Raw genomic sequence first — 22254 nt, forward strand, 5'->3', positions numbered from 1 at the left:
AAAAATTAACTTCACATCTGCCATTAAATTCCCATGTGTTCTACATGAGTGAGAACAATCACTGAATCAGTTGTAATTGAAGAGTCTGAGAAATTAAAAAGCCATTTATTTTATAATTATCAGAATTCATATATATTTTAAACTATTAGAAATGTCCACTTTAAATGTTTGTATTTGCTCATGTTGCTCACGTTGCCTACAGGATGAAAAACTGTCAGTCGATGTTGCCTGTTACTACAGTTGTGTCTCAGAATGACCCATTTGCAAAAAAATATGTGCATGACACACAGAATACGAGAGAGAGTGCATACAAAAAGCCAAACCTAATTGATTCTTACAGGGATCGTATGGTTCATTTCCAAGCGTTGACGGTGAAAGAGCTTCTGAAGCTAACCAAAGAAAAAGCTGATCTGTCCCTGTGATGCTTTCCAACATATTAGAAGGGAAAATGGTTGTGTATGGGTTACAAAAGGGTAAGAAAAAACAGTTGCGTATGGGTTACAAAAAGGTAGATGGCACAATCCTGGAAGCTAAACAATCGGTGGGTAGAAGGGACGTTCCCCTCATGGCTAGAGATAGGAAATCAATGTCATTTTGTCTCAAGTTAACCAGCAGGATCCCATTTGGAGATGTGCTTTGGGACTTGTGAGGCTCAATCTAGTTGCAAACTACCTGACAGAGCAGTAAATAACACCATGACAAAATTATTCAAAATAATCACATCTAAAGTTGACAGCTAAGACTCACATCTTAGGTACACATAATATTAAGTAAGTAGATGACAAAATGTTTGCACTGATAAGTGCAAAATAATGTGTACAGTCACAAAATTACCTTTAAGTATGTATCTACAGTGACAGGCTCTGAATCTGTAATTATCTCTTTCTCAGGAAAGAGACCTGGGCAGGACTTGAAATCATCAGTTGACTTGTCAGCAGGGTCATACTGACAAACCCCAGCAGAATGCTAAAAAACACTAAAAAAGGAATAGGAAACAAAAGAGGATACGTGGTCACACCACTTGAAAGCCACTGTGCTCAGACTTGTTGAAGAGGTTACACAGTTTGTGTCACTGCAGCTCCCAGAGGATATAGATAAGCTAGAAAAGGGGCCGCAGGGATGATCAAACATAAGGAGAAGCTTGAACACAGCAGGGATGAAATGAAGGAGAGTGCTGGCTCAGAAGAGGTAGCTGGTGAGGAGACCAGAGACACCCTTATTGAAGCAGGGGTTCAGCGGACGCAAAGATGGAATGATCGTTTGCTGCTTCCAACAGCACAAGAACAATGGGACATGCAGTAAAATTAAGTTGAGCTGTGTATTTTCTGAAGTTTGAAGTTTGAGGCGTGTTCTTCATGTTTGCCTACTGAAACACATTATGGCTTACATAACAATACTGTAATAAGGTAATAAATAACAGCTTAAGACATTTCGTTAGGATCTGAGTCCCCTTTGGCTTAAAGGGAACATACCTCAGTTAGGAACTTGTCTCAGGCTTTGGCTCTTAGTCCATTTTCAGTTTGATTTTTTACTTTCTCTTCTTGTAAACCTTTTATCATGGGAATGGAAAGCAGCAGAGCTGTTTCTTCATTCTGTTGGACAGCTACAAATTTTAATGTGCCTCTGTTTAGGTTCGTGTATGCTTTTTCATATTTGATTACTGAAAGCTAGTGATGGGTAAAGCTGAGTATTATTACTCAGTGAGCATAAAGTTGCTTAGTGGTATTCAAGCCTTGAGAGGAACGGGGCCTCTGTCCTGAGCAGCAACCAAAGCTGTCCTCTATGGCTGCACTGAAGAAATGCAAGGTAACAAAGTCACTGAAATATTTCAGACCTAGGGGTGCTGCAAAAAACTTACAGATGTGCTTTGAAGAACACGAGACACGTTCGTATAGCCCAGTGTAGTGCTATAAATGGAAACCACAGCAGAGGCAGTACAGTGCATTACAGTGACATGAGGACAGGCTGTCCCACCCAAGAGGGGCCTCCTACAGCTCCCTGGAGCGAGACCTCGCTTCACATGGTTCCCTGTGCCACAGCGTGTTGCACTGAGTAGCTTTGAGCTCCGGTTGCTCCCATCTGCTCAGATATCCCACCTGGTTTCACTCTGCACCTCCAAACCTAAGGACGTACATAAAACCTGAATCATTTCCCCTGCCATTCATCTCTACCCTAAACACCTTAAACGAATGCTTCTCAACCAGTCAGGCCCATAGCTGTCCCAGCCTAGGGGCTCCTTCATACAAGAAGATACAAAGGCTCTTGACTGAGTGAAGAGAGGCAAAATGAAGCATTTGAACTAACTGAGTGGACTTAAACACCTCCTCAGTTCTGGTTCATAATGCCTCGGCTGCTGACTTCCTACCAAAGAGTGGAAGAAATGAGGTTGCTCGTGGCTCATTTATTGGATCATGGATAATCTCACTCGCTCTGCAAAAAGAATTGAAACAAACAAAAAAGAGACAGAAATAAACATAAAAGTTTCCAGGAACTGGTCACCAAGGCAAAAATCCTTTTCTAGCTATAACTAGTTCTCACCACTAATTTATCCACATTAAGAAGAACTGGCTGACGACCACTAACGAGTGCACCAACAAGTGTGCTGTGTTTCTTTCAGAAATATGTCTGAAAGCAAACTGCAGTGTGTCAAGAAGCCCAGCACACGCTTCCAGTTAATTACACAGTTTATCCTTAGCACAGTCAGCCTTCACCACAACAGCGCTGGCCCGCTGCCCTCTGGCACTGCTGGTTGTCCAGATCTTGCCAATTAATATCTGCTACCATCCTGATAAAGCCTGTCACAACAAGGCCCCGTATCTCAAGCAGGTTGTGCTCAAGCATACAAAATCCCATCATGTTTTCACACTCTGAGAAATCCCAGATGGCTAAAAACAGGATTTATATTACCCTAACCAAAGTACAGCCCAGGCAGTTATACAGGGGCTGCGAAACACTCCCATACAGACAGTATCCCACCTACTATCCAAAAAAAAGCCAAAAGAACAAAAAAGGAGAAACATGTAACCCTTGGATGCATTCAGCAGCTCGGCTTAAGCCAGAACAGCCAATCTGAACATCAGTGACTGATACCTGTCCTGTCACTAAAGATGAGAGCGGCTACAACCTACCCACTTTTAAAAATAATTAGATGGCACTTCAGGCTATTGCAGCCCTTTGTTGGGGAGGGTCTGGACAATTGTTGACAGTCTATCATCATACTAATTTGAATTGCATTACTGTAGAACAGTGAAGCAAGTTGGTTTTGTCACCACAGCAAAAAAAGAATTGCCAAATTCCTAAATATGGACCCAAGTGCTAATGATTGGTTTGGTTCAACAAGTTGGGATACAGAGATTAAAAGTGTAATGTAAGGTCCTTATAATATGATGACGGCAAGTGTTAGTGACAAGTACTTATCCTTGCTGTCATGTCTCACTTAGATTTTATGTGCTCCATACACTTTCTGATGTATTTTTCCTAGCACCTCTTGTACACCTGATCAGGGCATTACAAACTGATTCAGGAATAGGATCGGGGAAGAATTTGCACTGTTCCCAGTCTATCATCATACTACTTTGAATTGCATTACTGTAAAACAGTGAAGTGATCTGGTTTTGTCACCAAGTGTTAGTGACAAGTACTTATCCTTCCTGTCATGTCTCACTTAAATTTCTGTTCATGTTTCACCTGTGAGGATGGCTAAGTGGAAACTCACACCTCAGCCTATGATGTTGAGAGCTTGCATTTTGGAGTTAAAATGCAAAAATATTGCGTACCATCTGCCTTGTATACATATTCACACTTAGAGATTATTCATCAGAGGATTACAATCAATGGTCTGTATGAGCTACCCTAGACAGGCTAACATAGTAAATACTCAGAAGGTGCTTTGTTATGAAAACAGGCGTTCCACTTTCTGCAGAAAAAAAGGGAGGATGGACCTGTTGCATTAAGATTATGTAAAATAATAAGAATTTTTACATGGTGAACAGACATGTTCACATATCTATTTGAGGTGTTGTTTGGAAACTTGCTAATGTAAGGTAATTTCTTGTGTATCATTAAAAGACGAAAGGATCCAATAATAACAGCAACACAAAGTACAAACATTCTAAGATCTCAAGAAGACACAAGTTTGAATGATTAGGAATGCAATTAAAATTGTACATGCAAGACTTAAGACCCTTGGATTTCCACAGGCAGGATTTTTTCCTGTGTGAGCCATGTATGAGATTTTTCAAAGCAGGTTTTATTCAGAACGCAACATCAGATCATAGAACTGTCAGAAGAGGAGAGCTGGGGCTGAGTAAAGGCGCTGTGCTGGGATACGGATTTTCCTCACTTCAGAAGAAGCAGGAGACAAGCCCAGGGCTCAGTCTCCTGCACACTGGTTAGAGACAACTCCCCCGAAAAATGCCAGAGAGATGAGGCAAAGGCAGCTGAAGCAAGCTGCTACGTCCTTTGAGACCCTGGCCCACAGAAATTGTCAATACAACCAAGAATTTACACCTAAATGTTGATTTCACGTTGAGAAGTATTTCAGATGCAGATTCAATTACCTGATGTAAAGGAATCTAATTTTAATTAACCTAAGTTTTAAATTAACGTAAACTAATTAAACACTGTTTAGAAATATGCTTCGGAGGACAATACTTATTTCAGTAGGTCTCTAATGGTAGAAAATGTGCTTTCTTTTAATAACAATTTGTTCTTGGGAATCTGAAAAATAATTGTGTAGTTATAAAGCAAGGTCTAATACCCTAATACAGTGCTATCATAAGTCAAGTTTTAAAAATAATTATTTCCAACTGGTAGTACAAGAATGTGACTGTAGGGAGACAAATATTTGTAGCCTACAAACACATATACCTTATTTTTACAAGAAAGGACTGAAATGGTGAAAGCAATAGTTCACTTACGTATGAAAACCAGCGAAGAAAATTATATAATTGGAAGCAGAGAGCAAACTTTCAAGTCCTAACAGCAAGAGTGCTAAATTTTCAATGTGCTTTAGATCTTGATAGTGAAAACAAACTGTATTTTGGCAGACAACAGTTGGAAGCTCTAACTGCTGGAAAAGTCACTATTTGAGTTTTCTTGGTGAACAGTGAGATAACAGATTTTTTTGCCTCATGGTGTTCAATGATTTGCATCCACTACCCCAAGATTTGTTCCACTGAACTACACAAGGAGGTGCTACGGCGGCTTTCTTGATTTCTCTCTCCGTAAGCTGACCTATCATTCAAATACAGGCACTTTTGCAAGCAAATTATATCACATTAGATGAGAGTTCATTGTGCTGAAAAGCAGCTGTATGAGCAAAAGCTTAAGGATGTTATTAACTACAGATGGGGCAGGAAAAATGCTGTTAAACAAACAGAAAGAAGACAAAACCAATGCTTTGATGGCAACATTTGTCAGGTCTTTCACTACTGAACCAGAGTCAGTTTGAACCTCAAAGCTGATCGGCACTCCGCAGTTATGCTTCTGGCCCAGCAATGCATTGAGTGGCAGCACGTCCTAGGTATCACATCGAACGGCACCTCTGATGCATGGATCAAAGGCTGTATTTCCCAGAGGGCTCTGCAGCTATTCCTTCACTGGGAAGGTTTCAACTTTCTTGAAATAGCTAACGAAGAAAAATCTTAATGGAGACAAGACAGTGGGCTGATTTACTGAGTTAGCCCTTTATCTACAAAGAGTCTACATATTGAGATACTTGGCACAGACATGAAAGATATCAAGCTCCTGGAGGATAGTCCCCAAGCCTGAGTTTGGTTCATAAGCTCTCCCCCAAAAGTGGGATCCACACATAATGTAAGGAAAAGCATCTTAAACAGACTATAAATCTGAAAAGGGTTTTTTTTTGTTTCATATCCTGCCTGCTTGGCCTTTGGCACCACATTAAGCCACTTCACTGTTTTCAGGAAGGATTCAAAACCTGGGACTAGGCAACTTGAAGTTTGCCTTTTCATATAATAAGAAATCACTGTTATGGCCAAAAGAGACACTTTTACACAATACCATTCATCTGGGAGTGGAGGGATTCGAATCCATTCATCCTTAACCTGATGACAGTCAAACACACATTTTCTCTCACCCAGAAGAGCCACCAGGCTGTTGTGAAACTCTTCAATTTCCCTACTGACACTATATCTTTTGCAGCAAAAAACCACGAGGTTTTGCCAGCTGAAGGGGTAGAAAATGAGAACAAGTAATTTGGGATTGATTTGATTTAACTAGAAGGGAAGAAATCTGGATCGTGTTGTTTGCTTCACAGACAAAAACACAAAGGCTCATGTGTTGCTAATGAACACTTGAATTTCTCCAAGATACTTGTGAGGATGATTAAAATATGACAAATTACACCTCCTATGGAATTAGCTCATAACATAATCTATGGACTAAAAACCAGGCCACAGGCCGATCTTAAAATACAGTTGGTAGGCAGATACCACCAAACAGGGACATTTTTAAGCCAGAGAGACTTTTTCTTGATCCAAATTTTTTTGCTTCTCTATGCTATAGTCACATATTTAGGTGACATAAAAATTTGTGGAGTAGTAAACTAAGAGATAGACAGGTTATCACTACAGGATGACCTGAGCCACCAGGGTAAATAGTTGTAACCTGACAAAATATATTTTGGTAAGACCAAGTGTTTGAGATCCAAGAATGGCAGTCACTTATATTTACACGATGGAAGACTTTGCTTTGAAAAACAGAGCTCAGAAAAGGATTTAGGGGTCATTATAGATAATCACCTCAATGTAAGCTGTCTGGGCAATGCCATAGCAAAAAGGACTAATGAGATTCTTGAATATAAGGGGGGGGGGGAAGAGTATGAAGCAGAAATAATGAAGGATTCCAGCATCTGGGAAGCACTGCCAAGACCCCTACTAGGTTACTGAATCCTATCCTGGTGTCTGCATTTTAAAGAGGATTTGAAGATATTGGACAGAGTTCAAGTGAGTGTCACAAATGAATTCTCTGGCTTTAACAAAAAAGCCCAAGCCTTCTGACCTGATGGGTAGGGAACTCAAGATATTCAGCTCACTGAAGAGAAAGCATAGACATACCCTCATCACACTGTGTAGGTAATTGCACTTGGGGAAGATATACGTGAGGAGCTTTCCAATCTGGCTGACAAAGCTCCAATGAATAAAAGTTGAAGCTAGATAAATTCAACTTTGAAATAAGGGAAAAATTCCCAGCAGTAATGAAAGACAGAAACAGCTTATCAGGGGAACTAGTGAAACCACCATCACTTGCAGCCTTTTAGACAAAGACAGATAGCTCTGAAGATACACTTTTAGCCTAGTTTCAGACTGGATGATTAGGGTTGTCCTTCCTAGCTCTGTAAGCTGTGAACCCTTAGTTCCCTTATGCATACTTTTGTCTCCTCAGCCCTTGGTGAAACAGGATTGCCTACACTGTATTCAACGTGCTCTCAATGTTTCCATGATGGCTCGAATGATGATACAGGGTTTATGGCTGGTGAGGATGCAGAGTTAACATTGTGGGGCCACATTGACCTCATGGTCAGGGAGAGGGGGTGATAGAGGGAAAGCGTTCCTGACTCTGACGTGCATGAGACTGGAACCAGAGAGAGGGATCAGGTGGATCAACCACTGCTCCTTCCCAACAAGAAAAAAAAAAAATCTCATTTTCTCTACACCTTGCTTGTAACAGATGCATTTATGTTGCAGTCCCAGAAACAGCTATGTGTAGCAACAGACATCCCACAGGAACTTTAAACAAATTAGCCTGTCATACATGGGAGGTCAGACTAAATGATCTTATAGTCCCTCAAGTTCTTTCTTTTTCTTGTATTACCCCAAGTATGTTTTCTCTTCCTTTCACAGGTCACTGGAGCAGAAGTATAAAAAGAGGGGAGAAAAAGTACTCACTTGGAATGAGGTTTTAACCCAGTGTCCCCTGGGAGTAACTGAGTGAATGCAGTGAATTCCAAGCTATGTGAAGGTAAGCAAGACAAGATGAAACCCTGTCAGTCGAGCAAAATTGCTTGTCTGTGAACTCAAGCTTCCTCCCACTCTTATGTCCTGTTCTGATTCAGGCAGGCAGCCCTGACAATCAGCTAGGATTTTGATGGCAGGTGTTTGAGAGATCGTGATCCATTCCTAAGGTAGGAATGAGCAATTGCCACAGCAGCAGGGTGGCCATTAGCAACTCTGTTTTGGCAGATAAGGAAAAAAAAAAAAATTGCAATATGGTATCTGAGACAGGACTTAAAAACAAACAGAAAAGCACACCAAGTGTAAAATTTTGTTCTTGAATAGCAGTGGAGAGTGCGCAACCCTTGTGAAGCTAAGAAAGCCTTCCTTTACATGCAGCCCAAAACTCTTTTGAAATGTTCCACTGCTTTCTTTAAACTTATCCACAGAGCAATTAGAAAGTGGAGCACATCACAGACATGGTCAGATCTGATCCCAATGTGCTTGCTGAAGGGAGTCACACTAGCCAACTTCACTTGTTTAAAAAGTTAGGAGGCACCAGGTCTTTTATGCTCCCTCTGCTCATTCAGAGGCATGGTCCTCCAGAGGACTGCTCATCCCACCCTCAGATGAACACATAGGGCTCTGCAACAATACACCCGCCAAGGGCGGCACTGCCATGGCCCTATTTCCATCCAGCCTCTGTGGCCTGTGCTTGGCACCACGCAGCTACACTGCAGGCTGTGACAGGCACACAGGCAAACTGCCCTCCACACTAAAGACACACTCTGCTCTCCCCATCTGTCTATCTCACAGCAGGCACCAGCACCTCCACCACTATCACCTAAAGATGGCATTTGAAATTAAAGGTATATAGCAGCCATACTTACAAATGCAACACATGAAGCAGCAATGAGTTTAGACCAGAAACATCAGTGGAAAAACCCAAGGTTCTTGACTCCAATGAAAACCCACTCAACAGCTGAAATTAGAAACATTAATCCCATGGCATTGCCCATAATTAAAGGCTCCATCTACCAGCAAACAGCTGGGTAACTACTGCTGGCTGAACCTCAGTGCTTCGAAATGGGATTAGGATGAAACAAAAGGAAAAGCAAGCACCGCAAGCATCGGTAGGACAAGCAATAACTTAGTGTGTCTTGCATTGTATTGACCAAGTAATAAAACTGGTTTATTGGTGTCTTTTTGCAGTTCTTCTTTCTGAGAATTCATTACTAGCAGGAATGAGAGTATTATAAACAAAACAAAGGAATTCAGGACTAGAAGCATGTAAGCATCCTATTATCCAATAGTCTATACTTAGATCCTGCATTGAGCATCTATTAACTTCTTTTTGCTATAATATTTCAGAGGACTGAGCTTGCCACTGAAGTCTATTCCATTGACTTACCACCACAAGAGAACACTATGCCTCAGACAGGATATACAAATAAAGAATTATCCACAGAGATGGCGATCTCTCCTTGGGTGTCTTTAAATGGTGCATGTTGTTTTTCTGGCTGAAAACTATTTGTAGATATGGACAAATGACAGGATAGCAACATGAAAAAGTCATCCTGTGGGGAAGGTGCCATATGGTACACAAATCCCATTAAGAGGGTTTACTTGTTATTTTAAAGCCTACAGACAAGCAGGAATAAAAGGGATCCCAGTTCAGATATTCTCCAGATGCCGATTTTGCTTACATTTTGGTCACACTGAGAATGCAAGATCCATCCCTCCTCCTGCTGGCAGCCATTAAATATGACTGAAAGAAGGTGGAATAACTCCCAGTTACTGTAAGCAAACACCAGTAAGCCAGTGCCGTGCATTAGCTCTCACCGAGTCACCAGGCTCCTGCAGTGTTTACGTGCTAGCAGCCAGTCCTTTCTCAGTTGCACTGACAACTTAACTCAGAGAAGCTGATTCATATATAACGCGGTGATGGGATTTTCCCGGTTTAAAATTTGTTTGCGTCTCTTTTCAGAAGTAACCCACCCTTCTGATAGAGCCATAAGGCCAGGGCTGCAAACAGCATTACTATTCACACATCTATCTATTCTTTTTTCTTTTTTTTTTTCCTCCAAGTGATGGAAAAGAAATGAACTGGGAGGTCTTTTCAGGCAAGGTGACACTACTGTGACCAAGGGGTAGTACTGGAGCTGCAGAGCTGCAATCTGCATTAGTTCCTCACATCCCAGGCTGGGCTTTCTTGTCACTGTTGTGTTGGAAGTAACACAGAAGAGGAGCTGGTTAAGTACTGGCTCCAGCAATCAAAAATAATGGCACGGAGGTGGCTTGTCAAACTTCAAGCAGTGGAAAAAATTGACCTCTGAAAATGCATCCTGGCTGTTCCATCAAGGGTATAACTGAAATGTCTAGTTTGATTTTATTAAATTGGTGTATGGAAATAGTACATAATTTAGAATCACAGGCTTTGGTTAAAGCTCTGATTGCAAGGTTTTAAGCAGGTCTGAGGCCCAATTAAAAAAATTAAGTCCACAAAATTTAATCCATCTTTACCTTTTTGCTTCAATGTGACTCTTGTTAGCTCCCTAAAATTAGATTTTTAATCTCAGATTGGCACCCCATTCTCTGCCACTCAAGTATCACAAACAGTGAGAAGATTATGGCCACTTATGTAGTATCTATTTTCCTATAATCCTTTTAGCACCATAAATGCTAAATATAGCAGCCAGTTTAAATTAGCTTTAACCTCAAGCTGACTCCAGTTAACGATGCAGTAACAGTAATTAAAAAAAAAAAAACACCCCCTCCAAAAAGCTAGAAATATTCCCACACTTAAGAAAAAATGGTATTAAGCTGGTGAGTGCATATAAACAGGTCACCTCAACAGTGGTGAATTCTCTAACAGCTTTTTGGAAACCTAGGACTTGCGAGCTATTAGTCTGCCACACACAGGTAGGTTGGTTGCAGTACTCACCCTTACAAACAGCCATCCCAAAAAGCACAACAAACTAGGGCTGGTCATGCCGCTCCTTTACCCTGGCTATATTTGCAAATGGCTAATGCTGAACATCAAAGCATTACTGTGAATCAAACTCCCACTAGTTTTTCCAGGACAACCCTGTGTAGGCCCCATGAGACCTCCACAAGGGAAACTGATATATCCCATAAGTAGGGGAGGACCATCACTAGATCATCCTAAGTCACTAGTGAAAAGAGATAAACCAAGCTCAAAACCTAGAACGGGAATGACTTCAGTAAATCAGCTGCAGGGAACTCTGCCTTTCCCTTGGCAATTGCTTCAGGAAGAAATATGTCCTCAGCATCAAAGGAGGGGTTTCAGGAAGGCTGCCAGAGAGCAGAGGTCTCCCACATTCAGACAGGGATACCCATAACTGGCCCCAGGGAGTCAGTGCCAGCTCCTGCTGACTGCAGACAGCTTTACAGCTGAGGTACACCCAGGCTGCCAAGGCCAGAGCTCAGTCCATGGATTTGAACTTACACATTTATAGTTTACATACTTACTCGTTAACCTATATGTTCTATTTCTGCCTCCACAGCATCACTTATTCTGGACCAACTATGTTTTTTCATCAGCCAGTTTGCCTGAGGAGCATAACAGCAAATGAATCCCAATTGCCCAATCATCCTGAAGTAAACAACCACCAGGTGCAACACCCTTAAAGTTACAGGTTCATCTCAAAACTTGGTACTGCATTTAGTAAGGCTGCAAGTTTCTCCATGTCTTACCTTTGCCCTTTTCAGGCACCACATGGAGAGAAGGGAAGTCCACCCTCAGCAAGCCTGGCATTTTCCCATACTCCAGGGAGAGAATGACCGCCAAACCCTACCATGGCATGGGAAATGTCATAGAAATGCAAATTAAAATATATCCGATTGTGTCTGCCTGTCCATTTTGCTTCAGCTTGTTAGGAACAATTAAACAGATGCCTAAAGCTGAGCAGTAAAATGAGTACCCAGGAGCTCTTCCCACAGAGTTTTCCTCCTTCACTTGGAGGACTGCCACGCACACAGATTGTGATATTCTCAAATGTTCATTACTGAGATACACTCATCTGTTAAATACAGATTGAATGGAGAGGATAGATAGAGCTAGTCAAAGGAGAAATAATGAATCAGGAAATGTTCTCATGAACTGCCATGACCAATACCAAGACATTTTGTGAGCTTCTGTTTAAAAAGCTATGAAATCCCAGCAAAATAAACAAACACATTGAAAAAATGGTATTAGGGTTCTACATCAAAACCAGAATCAAACTGGCTGTAAGCATGAAATCCAGAGCCCATAGTAACGAACATAATCCTCATGCTGCTTCCAGAATATTTTTCCTTAAGAAGCATCAAATTTCTTTTGTTTTCTGGACAAGTTGTATAGTAGAAGAGTAAATAAAATGTTTTCAACTACTCTTGGATACAAATCCAAGGAGCAATAAGATGGTAATCAATACAGGAAATATCAGGAGGAAATATAAGCTCCAGGTATTTATTTTGAGCCTCCTGAAGCTAGACTGAGCACCTCGTGGACCCCAGCAAGAGTATCGCTGCCTGAGGGGCGCTCGGTCTCACTGAGAACATGAGGAAAGAAGCAGCACCATAGAGAGGAGGGGGGATACAAAGATGAAGGACAAGGACACAGTAGTAGAATCACATATTTATAGGAGAAATTTCTCCAGTTTCCCTGTATTTCAATTTGCAAACATATTCAACCCTTGACTTCAGCAACCTCTTTGACTTGGGTCAAATCCCCTACAGTAAGTGGTGGGCAAACATCCCAAGTAGGTTACACACTTTAGAAAAATAAGTCATCTGAGTTTCATAAACTGGGCCCTTTGGAATAAAGTGTTTCTGTTTACTTTTATTCTGCAGAATTTTTAAAACTTGCTCACTGATACTTTTAAAGAGATTAGCAAGTTAAGCAATTATCTATGCTCTCATTTCCTCATGAAATACAGGTTAGTTTAATCTTCTTAGGCTTTGCAGTGATACTATAGGGCATAGCTATAGTATGAAATAGCATGTCACTCCAGATGAAAGAGGCTGCAAAGGTTTTGCTCACCTCTTAAAAAAAAACAAACCAAACCAAAACCCCAGACTTCATCATAACTACAGTTTCTGTGATTTGCTTAAGGGACATGTAAAGGCAATTCCCCTCACAAAAAAAAAAAAAAGGAAAGAAAGCCCAATCTTTGAAATTGGAGGAAAGAGATTAATGTTATGCAAGTGGGGACACTCCCTGTAATAGTGAAGAGTCAGCATGTATTTTTCCAGGTTAAGAAAACAATACAGCCACTACATGTGTGACAGTGACAGGAATTGCTTGCTGTAGCAAGCAAGTCAGAGGGACAATGGGTTGCAGAGGCAGTTGTAATAACCGAGGTGCAGCAGTGACATCCCATAAGCTACGTCCATGTCTACCCAGGGGAAGCCCCCAAGCTGTGCCAGTGTAATGGCACACACTGCTTCATGCTGGCTCCATACTGTACTTTCTTGATATTGCAGCCTCTGAGAAAAACGATTCGTTACTAGTTTATCACAGTTCACTACCTGCACAACTATTTGTGGGGAGCATAATAAATAATTACCACTGACCAGAACTGGTGTACAAATGAAAACTCCGCTCCCTCCCAACTCAAATTCTCTTTATTCAGTCCTGTGTTACCGTTACCAGAGAACACTGAAATGGCAAATTTCCACCGTGAGGATAATGCTGAGTAGGTTCTTATGCTGAGTCACCAGATCCTACGCCCACAGCCAGGAAAGCTGCACAGGTGGTGCACACCTGAGGTTGCTCTATGGCATTTCCCATCACTGGAGCAGCCTTAGTGGGCCCCAAGGAAAACTCACTCAACCTTTTTTTTTTTTTTTTTTTTTTTTTTTTTTTTTTAGATTGTTCCTGTCATAAAAAGTCTTCAAAAAGGGGATTGCAATGAAAAAAATATTACTTTAATACTGCTCTAAAATTTTAGGCTTAGCCAATGCCCAGGCACTTCCCAATGTCCTCAGTGCTGCCAGTCACCTGACCAGAGCACTGGACTTTTTTTTTTTTTTTTACCATGGAACAAATGGGAATGGCCCTATTTCACACTTTCTCCTCACCCTCCCCTCAAGACAGCACTGAAATCAAACTGATAGCACATTGCTTTTATTGGTAAAGAAACAACTGCTCTATGCCTTGAGGAGTATGTAACTTGTCTAATTTCTGCTGGGGGCTGCCAGGTCCCGCTGGTGCTCACAGCCTCATGCCTCTTCAGGCTGTCTTTTCCAGAGATCTGGGGTGTAGCTGCCAGGAGAGCTGGGGAGGCACGTTCCTGCTATGACCAACCACAAAAAGCACAAATAACATGCACACAATTTATCCAGATTAAGCTTGTTGAACCCAATCCTGTTGAACCTGTAAGTGTTGCTGAGCGAAGCATCAGTGGCAGAAACATACATGGAGAGGCCTAAGGATGTGCGGCCATTTGATCTGCTCAGCCTGATCAATGGCAGTGCTGTGCCAATGTCACAGCTGGGGGGGGGGGAAGCAGCACTTGGCATCTCTCAGTTTTGGGTTTTTTCTGAAAAGTCAACATTCCTACCATTTTATTGTTTCTTTCTCATTACAGTAAGGAGACTCACAGAGCCCACAGCCTCCATTCACCCAGCACGTGCACAGAGCACTCCAGGGTGCATATTCAGATGTAACCTGCCAAAGATTTCCCACAGCCCACCAGGACAGGTTTACAACACCTGGTGCAAGGATTTGGGACTAGTATCCACACGCCACAGCAAAGACAGACACTTCTCCCAAGGACTGCAGGGCACCTGATTGCCCATGCTGCTGTTTGTTTATTTATTTAGCACAACTGGCTGAGCAGCACTGGCCAAGGACGCCAAGAGAAAAGCCCTTCTCTCCTACCACAGCACCTCTGGAGGGGAAAGGCATTGATCGCTTCTCTTGCTGTTAGTTTTCCAGGCTGTCCCTCAATCCAGAAGCACACTCACATAGGGACATGAGCCAGAGACAGGGAGCTTTACCCACGCAGCTATTCCCAACTCCCAGGGTACCTTCCTTCCCTAGAAGCAAGCACTGTCCTCCCAGTCCTGGAGATACATTAAATCTCCTAGAGATCTTTCTAACCAGGGGAACCACTTCCATGTAATGATAAAATAAAATCATTTTCCCAATAGACCGTTTCTAGTAAGAGCAAAGTGCTGGAGAGAGGACAGTCCCTGCATTGCTTGCTGAGGGGAAGGATCTGATATCCTGAGCATCCATAAGCCCATTTAATACAGTGACCTGTCTCCATTTCCTGAATTGATTTGGCATATGAATGTTTATACTCCGAGTGTATTTAAACTAATGGCTGCTAAAGCAGCTTATGTGACTTTTTAATCTAGCTTTTCCATACAGTCATTTGTAGAATGACTGTTTGGAAGGGAAACAGACAAGAAATTGGGGCAAAACTTCCACCAACAGACACTGAAAATGGTATGATGCGGCCACAACACATGCAATTACACAGGCAGATTTGTGGCTTGTTCATTAGCTTTAGACTACTTTCCCCACAGCTGAGCATTTCTACAGGCCACCAGACTAGAGGCACATGCACACTGCCTCTGAGCAGATCTCAGATGAGCCCCGAATGGGCTGCACTTTACAAAATTAATTTCAGCTTCTGTAGCAGAAAATACAAATTCTCCCACCAGTCCCTTTCCTCAGGGAGAAAGGGGACACATCCACTTGAGAGAAGAGGCCCACCCAGGTGGCCCATTCCCCTGTGCTCTCTCTCAAGGGTTTTGACTATCATTAAACACGAAGGCAAAAGGAGCATTCATCACTGAAAGACAGTTTCAAGAGCCTGCTGCAATGTGCAGAGACTGGCTCTGATCACAGATTACTTCATTTATTGAGCACATGTAATATTCTCTGTGACTGTATGGTGGAAGTCTTTTTGTGCCATTTGCCCTTAGAGAAAATAACGTTGATCTCTTACAAAACGCTAAGATCTGTTGATCTGTTATTAAATATATCTGTATCATACTATTTTCCTTTTCAAGGTCTTCCATACCTTTCTATAGTAATTAAGCATGCCACGCCAAAAATCAAATCAGTGCAAAACCGTATTTACCCCCAACATGTCACGCAACTCATTGTTTCAGCATACGACAGAAAAAAGCTAATCAAAGGACATCACACGTGACCTTCTGATGACTTCCCCAGCTTGTGTGCTGCAGGCTCACCTACCCACCACGCTGCAGAACTGCAGACAACACAGGACCGTGTCTAGGTATTGTACCTAACCAATAACTCCTTCACAGGTCGTCTTCTAGGCATTGCCACTGCTGTTTTAAGTATGATCAATAAACTGACATAAAGTTCATTTTTAAAATAAGCATTGTCTAAGCCTGCTGTTCTGATACTGATATATCCTTACTAACAGTGGTACAGACACTGCTTCAAAATTAGAGACAAAAAACCCAGTCCAAGACACTCTCCTCTATGGGGACGGGCGCTACCCACCCCATCAAACCTCCACCCGCACATGTCCCCACAGAGCCAGGAGCCAGGGCTGCTCGCACAGTCACAGATCCCCCATGACTGTCCTGCTGCACTCACGACAGCCAAGCAGCACAGTTTGAGAGGCCCTGCTCAGAGCAGGGAGTTGGTGATCTGAGATATAAATATAGGAAAATGAGCCAGGAAGGGATACATAACACAAACATAATTATGGTTCCTGAGTAATAAACACCGCCTTCAGTTTCCTGAAGAAAACCCTATTCCATCAGCGTGACTCCAAAGGTAAAGAGTCGGTTCCCGTCACCTGTCACAGCAGGAAAAGAAAAAATCACCTTTGGGTAATCTCATCCTGGGGGTAATCAAGTTAGCTCAGCCTGGCAGACGCTGAAAATCTGAAAAGCAGATGCAGCATGATATGACCAGCCCAGCTCTTTATGAAAGCCACCTTCGCTCCTGGGTGGCTGGAGCCATGCTCAGTGCAGGGGTCTCCACTTTTCTGGGCATCCCACCTTCCCACAGCAGTGGCAGCACCCAACTGTTGCTGCAGCTTCTAAAACTACAGAAGGAAATGGCATGATCTACTTAAACCACAAGATCCATCTGGCAGTGGGTTTCTGAGTGATTATCACATACCTCAGGTTGCCTCTGGACTTTAATCACCCACGAAGTGCGATAATCTCCAAAATACATGCCCTATTGTGGCTTATCCATGGCAGAAAATGACAGTGATGCATAAATGAGTTGTGCTTTCTACACACACTTGGATCTGGCATGGATCCCAGGAGCCAACTCATGCCCTCTGTTGGGTCAAGTGCAGAAAACAGCTCTCCTTTGCCACTGCCAGCTCAAAGGTACACCACAAGGTCATCTCCAAATACAGCGCATCAAAGATTTGCTGACTAGATACTTGCACGCACAGCTGGGAGATGGAAAGGTTGTTCAGTGCTGTGCCTCCTCTCAAAAAATAACATTATGTGGAAGAAAGCTGCTGAATATAGATCATCAGTCCAAGACTGACGGCACAAAGTGGCAGAAAGACGAGCAACGAGAAGGGAAAACCACAGGTCCCTGTGATAACTATTTCTTCACTTTTAGAAATTGCTTTGATGAGCTCTCAACAGGGGGTAGCTGCCATTTCCTTCAGTCTTCACTGAAGCTTTAGTAGAGGCGTGGGCTGTTTCTGTTGGGATTTTGATCAGAGAAGAAGTGGACTATACGATTTCCTGCAGAAATCAGGGTGTCCTCTCTCAGGAAGGAAAAGGGAGATTGGATAAGTAAGAACAGAACCAAAGGGGTGTTTAGGTTCAAAGATGGCACCAGAAGGATGCCTGAAAACATAGAAAATGTTCTTTGGAAGAAGGCCAAGATACAGAGGTGCATCTCAGACTGTAGTTACAAAATAGTTGATACTTTTAAAGCCCTGGCTGGCCCTCCATTCAGCTACTTGTCTAAGGAGCCCAGCCAGGGCTCAGCTTCTGGTTTATTTTAGACTTACAGGACAGAGCTGTCTGTAAAAAGTCAGAGGGAGATTCATTGGCTGGTCTCTTCAGGCCAATGGCCACTGGCAGCACACCTCACTGCAGCTTAATCTGCTCTAAGCAGCCCAGACAGAGCAGCTGCCATTTGCTCTGTGCTCTTCCATAAATGCGGATTTTACTGTGAAATCTGGATTTGACAAACTGGGAGCAAATAAAGACAGTTGATGATGATACCCAAGCATCCGAGCAGATTGCCCTTAATGGAGACAAACTCTGCCAGAAAGAAAATTTGTTTCTCTAAGAAACTTATATTTTTAAGATTCATATATTTGTTTTCTGTTCACCAAACACATCATTTGAACAACATTCAAATGCAGGCATTGTGACACATCTTCACTGGCATCATCTTAATGCATTACCGATGTTACAACAGAAAGAAAGAAAAAAAGACAGTATCACAACCAAATTAATATCTCCATTGATCATAAAACATAGTGTACCCATCCTCAGAGAGAGGAAACCTTTATGATGATCCTCCTGAATGTTTAGAGAATATAAAACTAAGACTTCCTTATACAAAATTCCTGTTGAAGCCAATAACTTTAAGGTAATTCCTGTGTGAGGAAGAAGTTGCTAATGTTCTATCAAGCACAAAAATACCAACTTTTTATGACAAAAATTCTGTCTTGTAATTCTTAATTCCTTTAAAATAGTTCTAGCACTAAATACCATTACCCGGTACAGGACCTAGTGAAAACATATAACATTTATTAACAAATTTTCTAAACATATACAACTGCTATCAGAGTCTCAGAGGCATGAAATCAGAGAGCTGATGTTTCTGTGCAGAATTTGGTGTCAGCATATAGCAGGCAAGAACAATACTTGTTAAAGCAGCAAATCAGTGCTTATGCTGGTAAGTAATGGAGAATGAAGTTTTTATATCACACGCTCTAAGATGCAGGAGGAAATATTAAAAAAGTGAGCTTTGTTGACCTGAAAGTGGAATTAATTTCTTGGTATGCCCCAATAACTAAGCTCCTTCTCACTTCAGAAAATAAGTCTTTTTTACATGCAAAAGGTGGCATCAGATCTCTGTGCTAAGGAATGAAAAAGCAGCAGTTGCTCCAAATATAAAAATAAAATACATTTTCACGCCAAAAAGACATGCAGAAATGCTGTGCTGTCAGTAACAATAAAATACTATCTAGTAAATAAAAGTGAGTTACAGTAAATAGAAGGAACCCCATTCCCTGCCAGGCTGCATCTCCTATAGCAACCGGCATATGTGCAAAGTGAAATGAAATTCTATCAGATAATGCTTCTCCATCTGCTTACACGCTGCTGCTTCTACGCTCTCTTCTTCCTTTGCTGTCAAAGACTTCCCTAAACGCTAGGCGGTAGATAACCAGATCTGGGGCTAAGATGGAAAAGAAAAGGGCTTTTTTCCCCTCCCGAAAATACACGATACCTTTGCACCCTCTACTGGGGACAGAGTCACGAGCAAACAGCCCGCAGAGCCCTGCCGTGGAAATCTCCCGCCCTCCCTCCCCACACCACCTCCATTTAACTACTGACCACTGGGTTTCATCTTAAACATTTTATTTCTTTTAACCCCGGGATATCAATTCAATTCTAGCCATAATCTCTACTGACTTTAGTTGCAGTTAGTGAAAAGTTTACACATAGGATTAATGAATAATAAGGGAAGCTCATGAAAATTCCTTATTTTATGATCATGTTCTTGCAAGGTCATTCAAGTCTTTGCTTTTTGTAAGGAAGGAGATCTCTTGTGCTTGGGTAAAAAGGCCATTTTAATACAAAAAAAAAAAACCCTTAAGTAGCAATGTATCATTAAATAACATGTCAGGAGGACAAACATTTGTTAGCTACTGAAAACCAGGCCTTTGCTATTGACACACAGAAACCACTGTGGCAGATTTTCTGTAGCGAGGATGGTGAGCCCTCTTCTGTAACTTTGACTCTCTCCCTTTAAGGTCAGGAGGAGCAGATCACAGTATGATGGTTTTATTCTTATCAGTATTTTTTATTAATTTAAATAGTAATCCAAGGGAAAATGTTCATGTGACTCAGTAGAAAGTGTATTAAAGTATTCAAGAAAGCTACTAAAGAAGTTAGACATTTAGTTATTCCAGTTTATCAAATAAAGATAGCAATAAACCCATTTTTAAAGAGCATCTCTGCTGTTATATTTATAACCAGAAGGTGGCATTAAATTGCCACAAATCTGCTCCAAGTGTCCTTAACTGCTGCCTGCCAGAACCTAGCAGGGAAGAGTCCTGGGCACTTCACACAGCTACAAATTTGTCTTTTAAGCTACTACTTGCGTAAACTCCCTGGAATTAGAGCAACGTAGCCAATAACTAACTCATGCTACACTGGCAACAAAAATGCTTTATTTCTTCCCTCCTGTCTGTTCACCCCGTGTAACCAGCCTCTGGCATATCTGCCCTGGCTTTTCTGGAAGACGACTGAAACGACAGAACTCAGAAGGACCCCACGTCCCTTAGTGTATACAACACATGCAATACTGTCTCATGTCAGCAGTGGAGCAGAACCTCAAATACTCAGGGGAGTTTCAGAGGAACAGGTTCCCATGATCCTTGCTACTTACATCGTCTCCAATGAAAACGTCACACCAGGGAAACTCGGGGTTTGGCTGGATCCTCTGTTGGTGTCCAGCAAGTCTGAGGGCCACGCTGCCACCTTGCCTCTCCTATAGTGTTTCTGTATAACTTCAGGGATGCATTTGTATTGATTGCCCAAACAGAGGCTTCCCAGGTTTTACTGAGAGAGAAGTTATCTCTGTAACTGCTCCACAGCCTGGAGCCCTACCCAAGTGCAATGGAAAGCACCCTGAGTGCACAGGCTGATATTGAAAGCATCTCTCAGATGGCTGAGGTTTCAGGAAGAAAAACCCACACATGCACACCTGCGCACTGACACCAAAGAGAGCCTCCGAGCCCTCAAAGTTTCCTCCGTGTGGTTCAATTGACCAGGACGCTCGATTCCCTCCTGCGCTGCTCCAGATCTGCACTGCTCCCCTCAGTCCCGGGGCCGATACGCACTCCTGAGCAGTGGGACACCCTGGGGCAGGCGCTGCTCCTGCTGCACCGCCAGCTGTCTGTCACGGATGCAGAAGAGATGTTCTGTGACATAAAAAGAGGAGGTTGAAGGGATGCTGGGAATATCCTGGTAAATCTGCTGCTACACAGCAACGCTCAGCCCTGCACTGTGTGCAAAGTGAACAGCAGGGTGTAAGAGCAGCACTAGAGACAGGCATAGCCTCCCTGGCTCCAAGCCTCTCCTTGGTGCAATGGCAAGATTTCCCAGCAGACTGCAGCAGACAGTGGAGCAGGAGAGCCAGGGTCCTGCTCCCCTTGGCCTGCCACATCCCCACACCAAGTCGCAGCCATGCCATCCTCTTTGAAGGAGGGAGCTTTGCTGCCACAGGGCTAGCTGCCAATCAGACAGCTAACAGCATGCAAACGCACGGTGCTCTGCCCATGAACAGTTGCTGTCTCAACACAGACTCTAGCATACTGCCAGAAAAGAACTTTAAAACAAAAAATATATATAGTTTTTTTTACTAAGATAGCTCAACATGGTTATTTCATTTTCCATTTTTAATGAGTTGGTCATTATTCTTTTTTAGTGAAATCTTGTCTTATTTTATTCTAGTGCTACCCGACCTCACCAAAAAGAACCCATTTGGGAGAAGAAATTGCCATTTACTAAAAAGTACAACAGAAAAAAAATAAGTAGGCATCCAAAGTTGCAAAACAGAAGGATAAACATTCAGGATATTTCAGCTCTAATGCAGGATAAGGTGACAAGGTGAATACTGGGACTTCCTTCTTTCTGTGATCATTTCCACGCAAACACAAAAGGAAAGTCCAGCAAGGAAGAATCCAGGTGTTGGTACTACTCTGTATTTACACAGAATAAGTAGCAATTCTCTCAATAAGTTTTAAGATAAAGACAAAGCTCATTTGTGGCTTCGCTTGGGAAAGAAATAAAGAAAAAAGCATAATATTTTTATTCCTGCCTTTCAGATAAACAATTCAGAGGTTTCTGAGTGTTCGGAGGTTTCTTTGTTTTAAAAAGAAGGCAGGGGCTCCAGTGACGGACATTTAAAGAAGAGATCAGCTTTGCCAATGCCCATGTGGCAGCCCAGACAAGATGAGTATGTGCATGCAGAGGGAAAAGAGAGAAATAAAATTCAGGGTTGGAAGAAGCCTTGCCATTTGGGTTGCCAGTCATCTGGACCAGCACAGCCTCCTGACAGCTCACAAGTCTGCATTTCCTTTGC

The 22254-nt window shown here is 42.3% G+C and overlaps 1 protein-coding gene across 1 annotated transcript in view; it reads right to left on the reverse strand.

The window, feature by feature from the left end:
- Window positions 1-22254, reverse strand: part of LRIT1 (leucine rich repeat, Ig-like and transmembrane domains 1) — a gene marked incomplete at its 3' end in the record, with an annotated part of 65801 nt that extends 43547 nt beyond the window's left edge. The window contains 3 exon segments of the mRNA XM_082308046.1: window positions 20875-21039; window positions 21042-21091; window positions 22212-22254. Of these exon segments, the coding sequence (XP_082164172.1) occupies window positions 20875-21039; window positions 21042-21091; window positions 22212-22245 (249 nt within the window). The 5' untranslated portion in view covers window positions 22246-22254.

The sequence above is a fragment of the Platalea leucorodia genome, assembly GCF_965183815.1.
Source record: "Platalea leucorodia genome assembly, chromosome: 4".
Classification (NCBI taxonomy): domain Eukaryota; kingdom Metazoa; phylum Chordata; class Aves; order Pelecaniformes; family Threskiornithidae; genus Platalea; species Platalea leucorodia.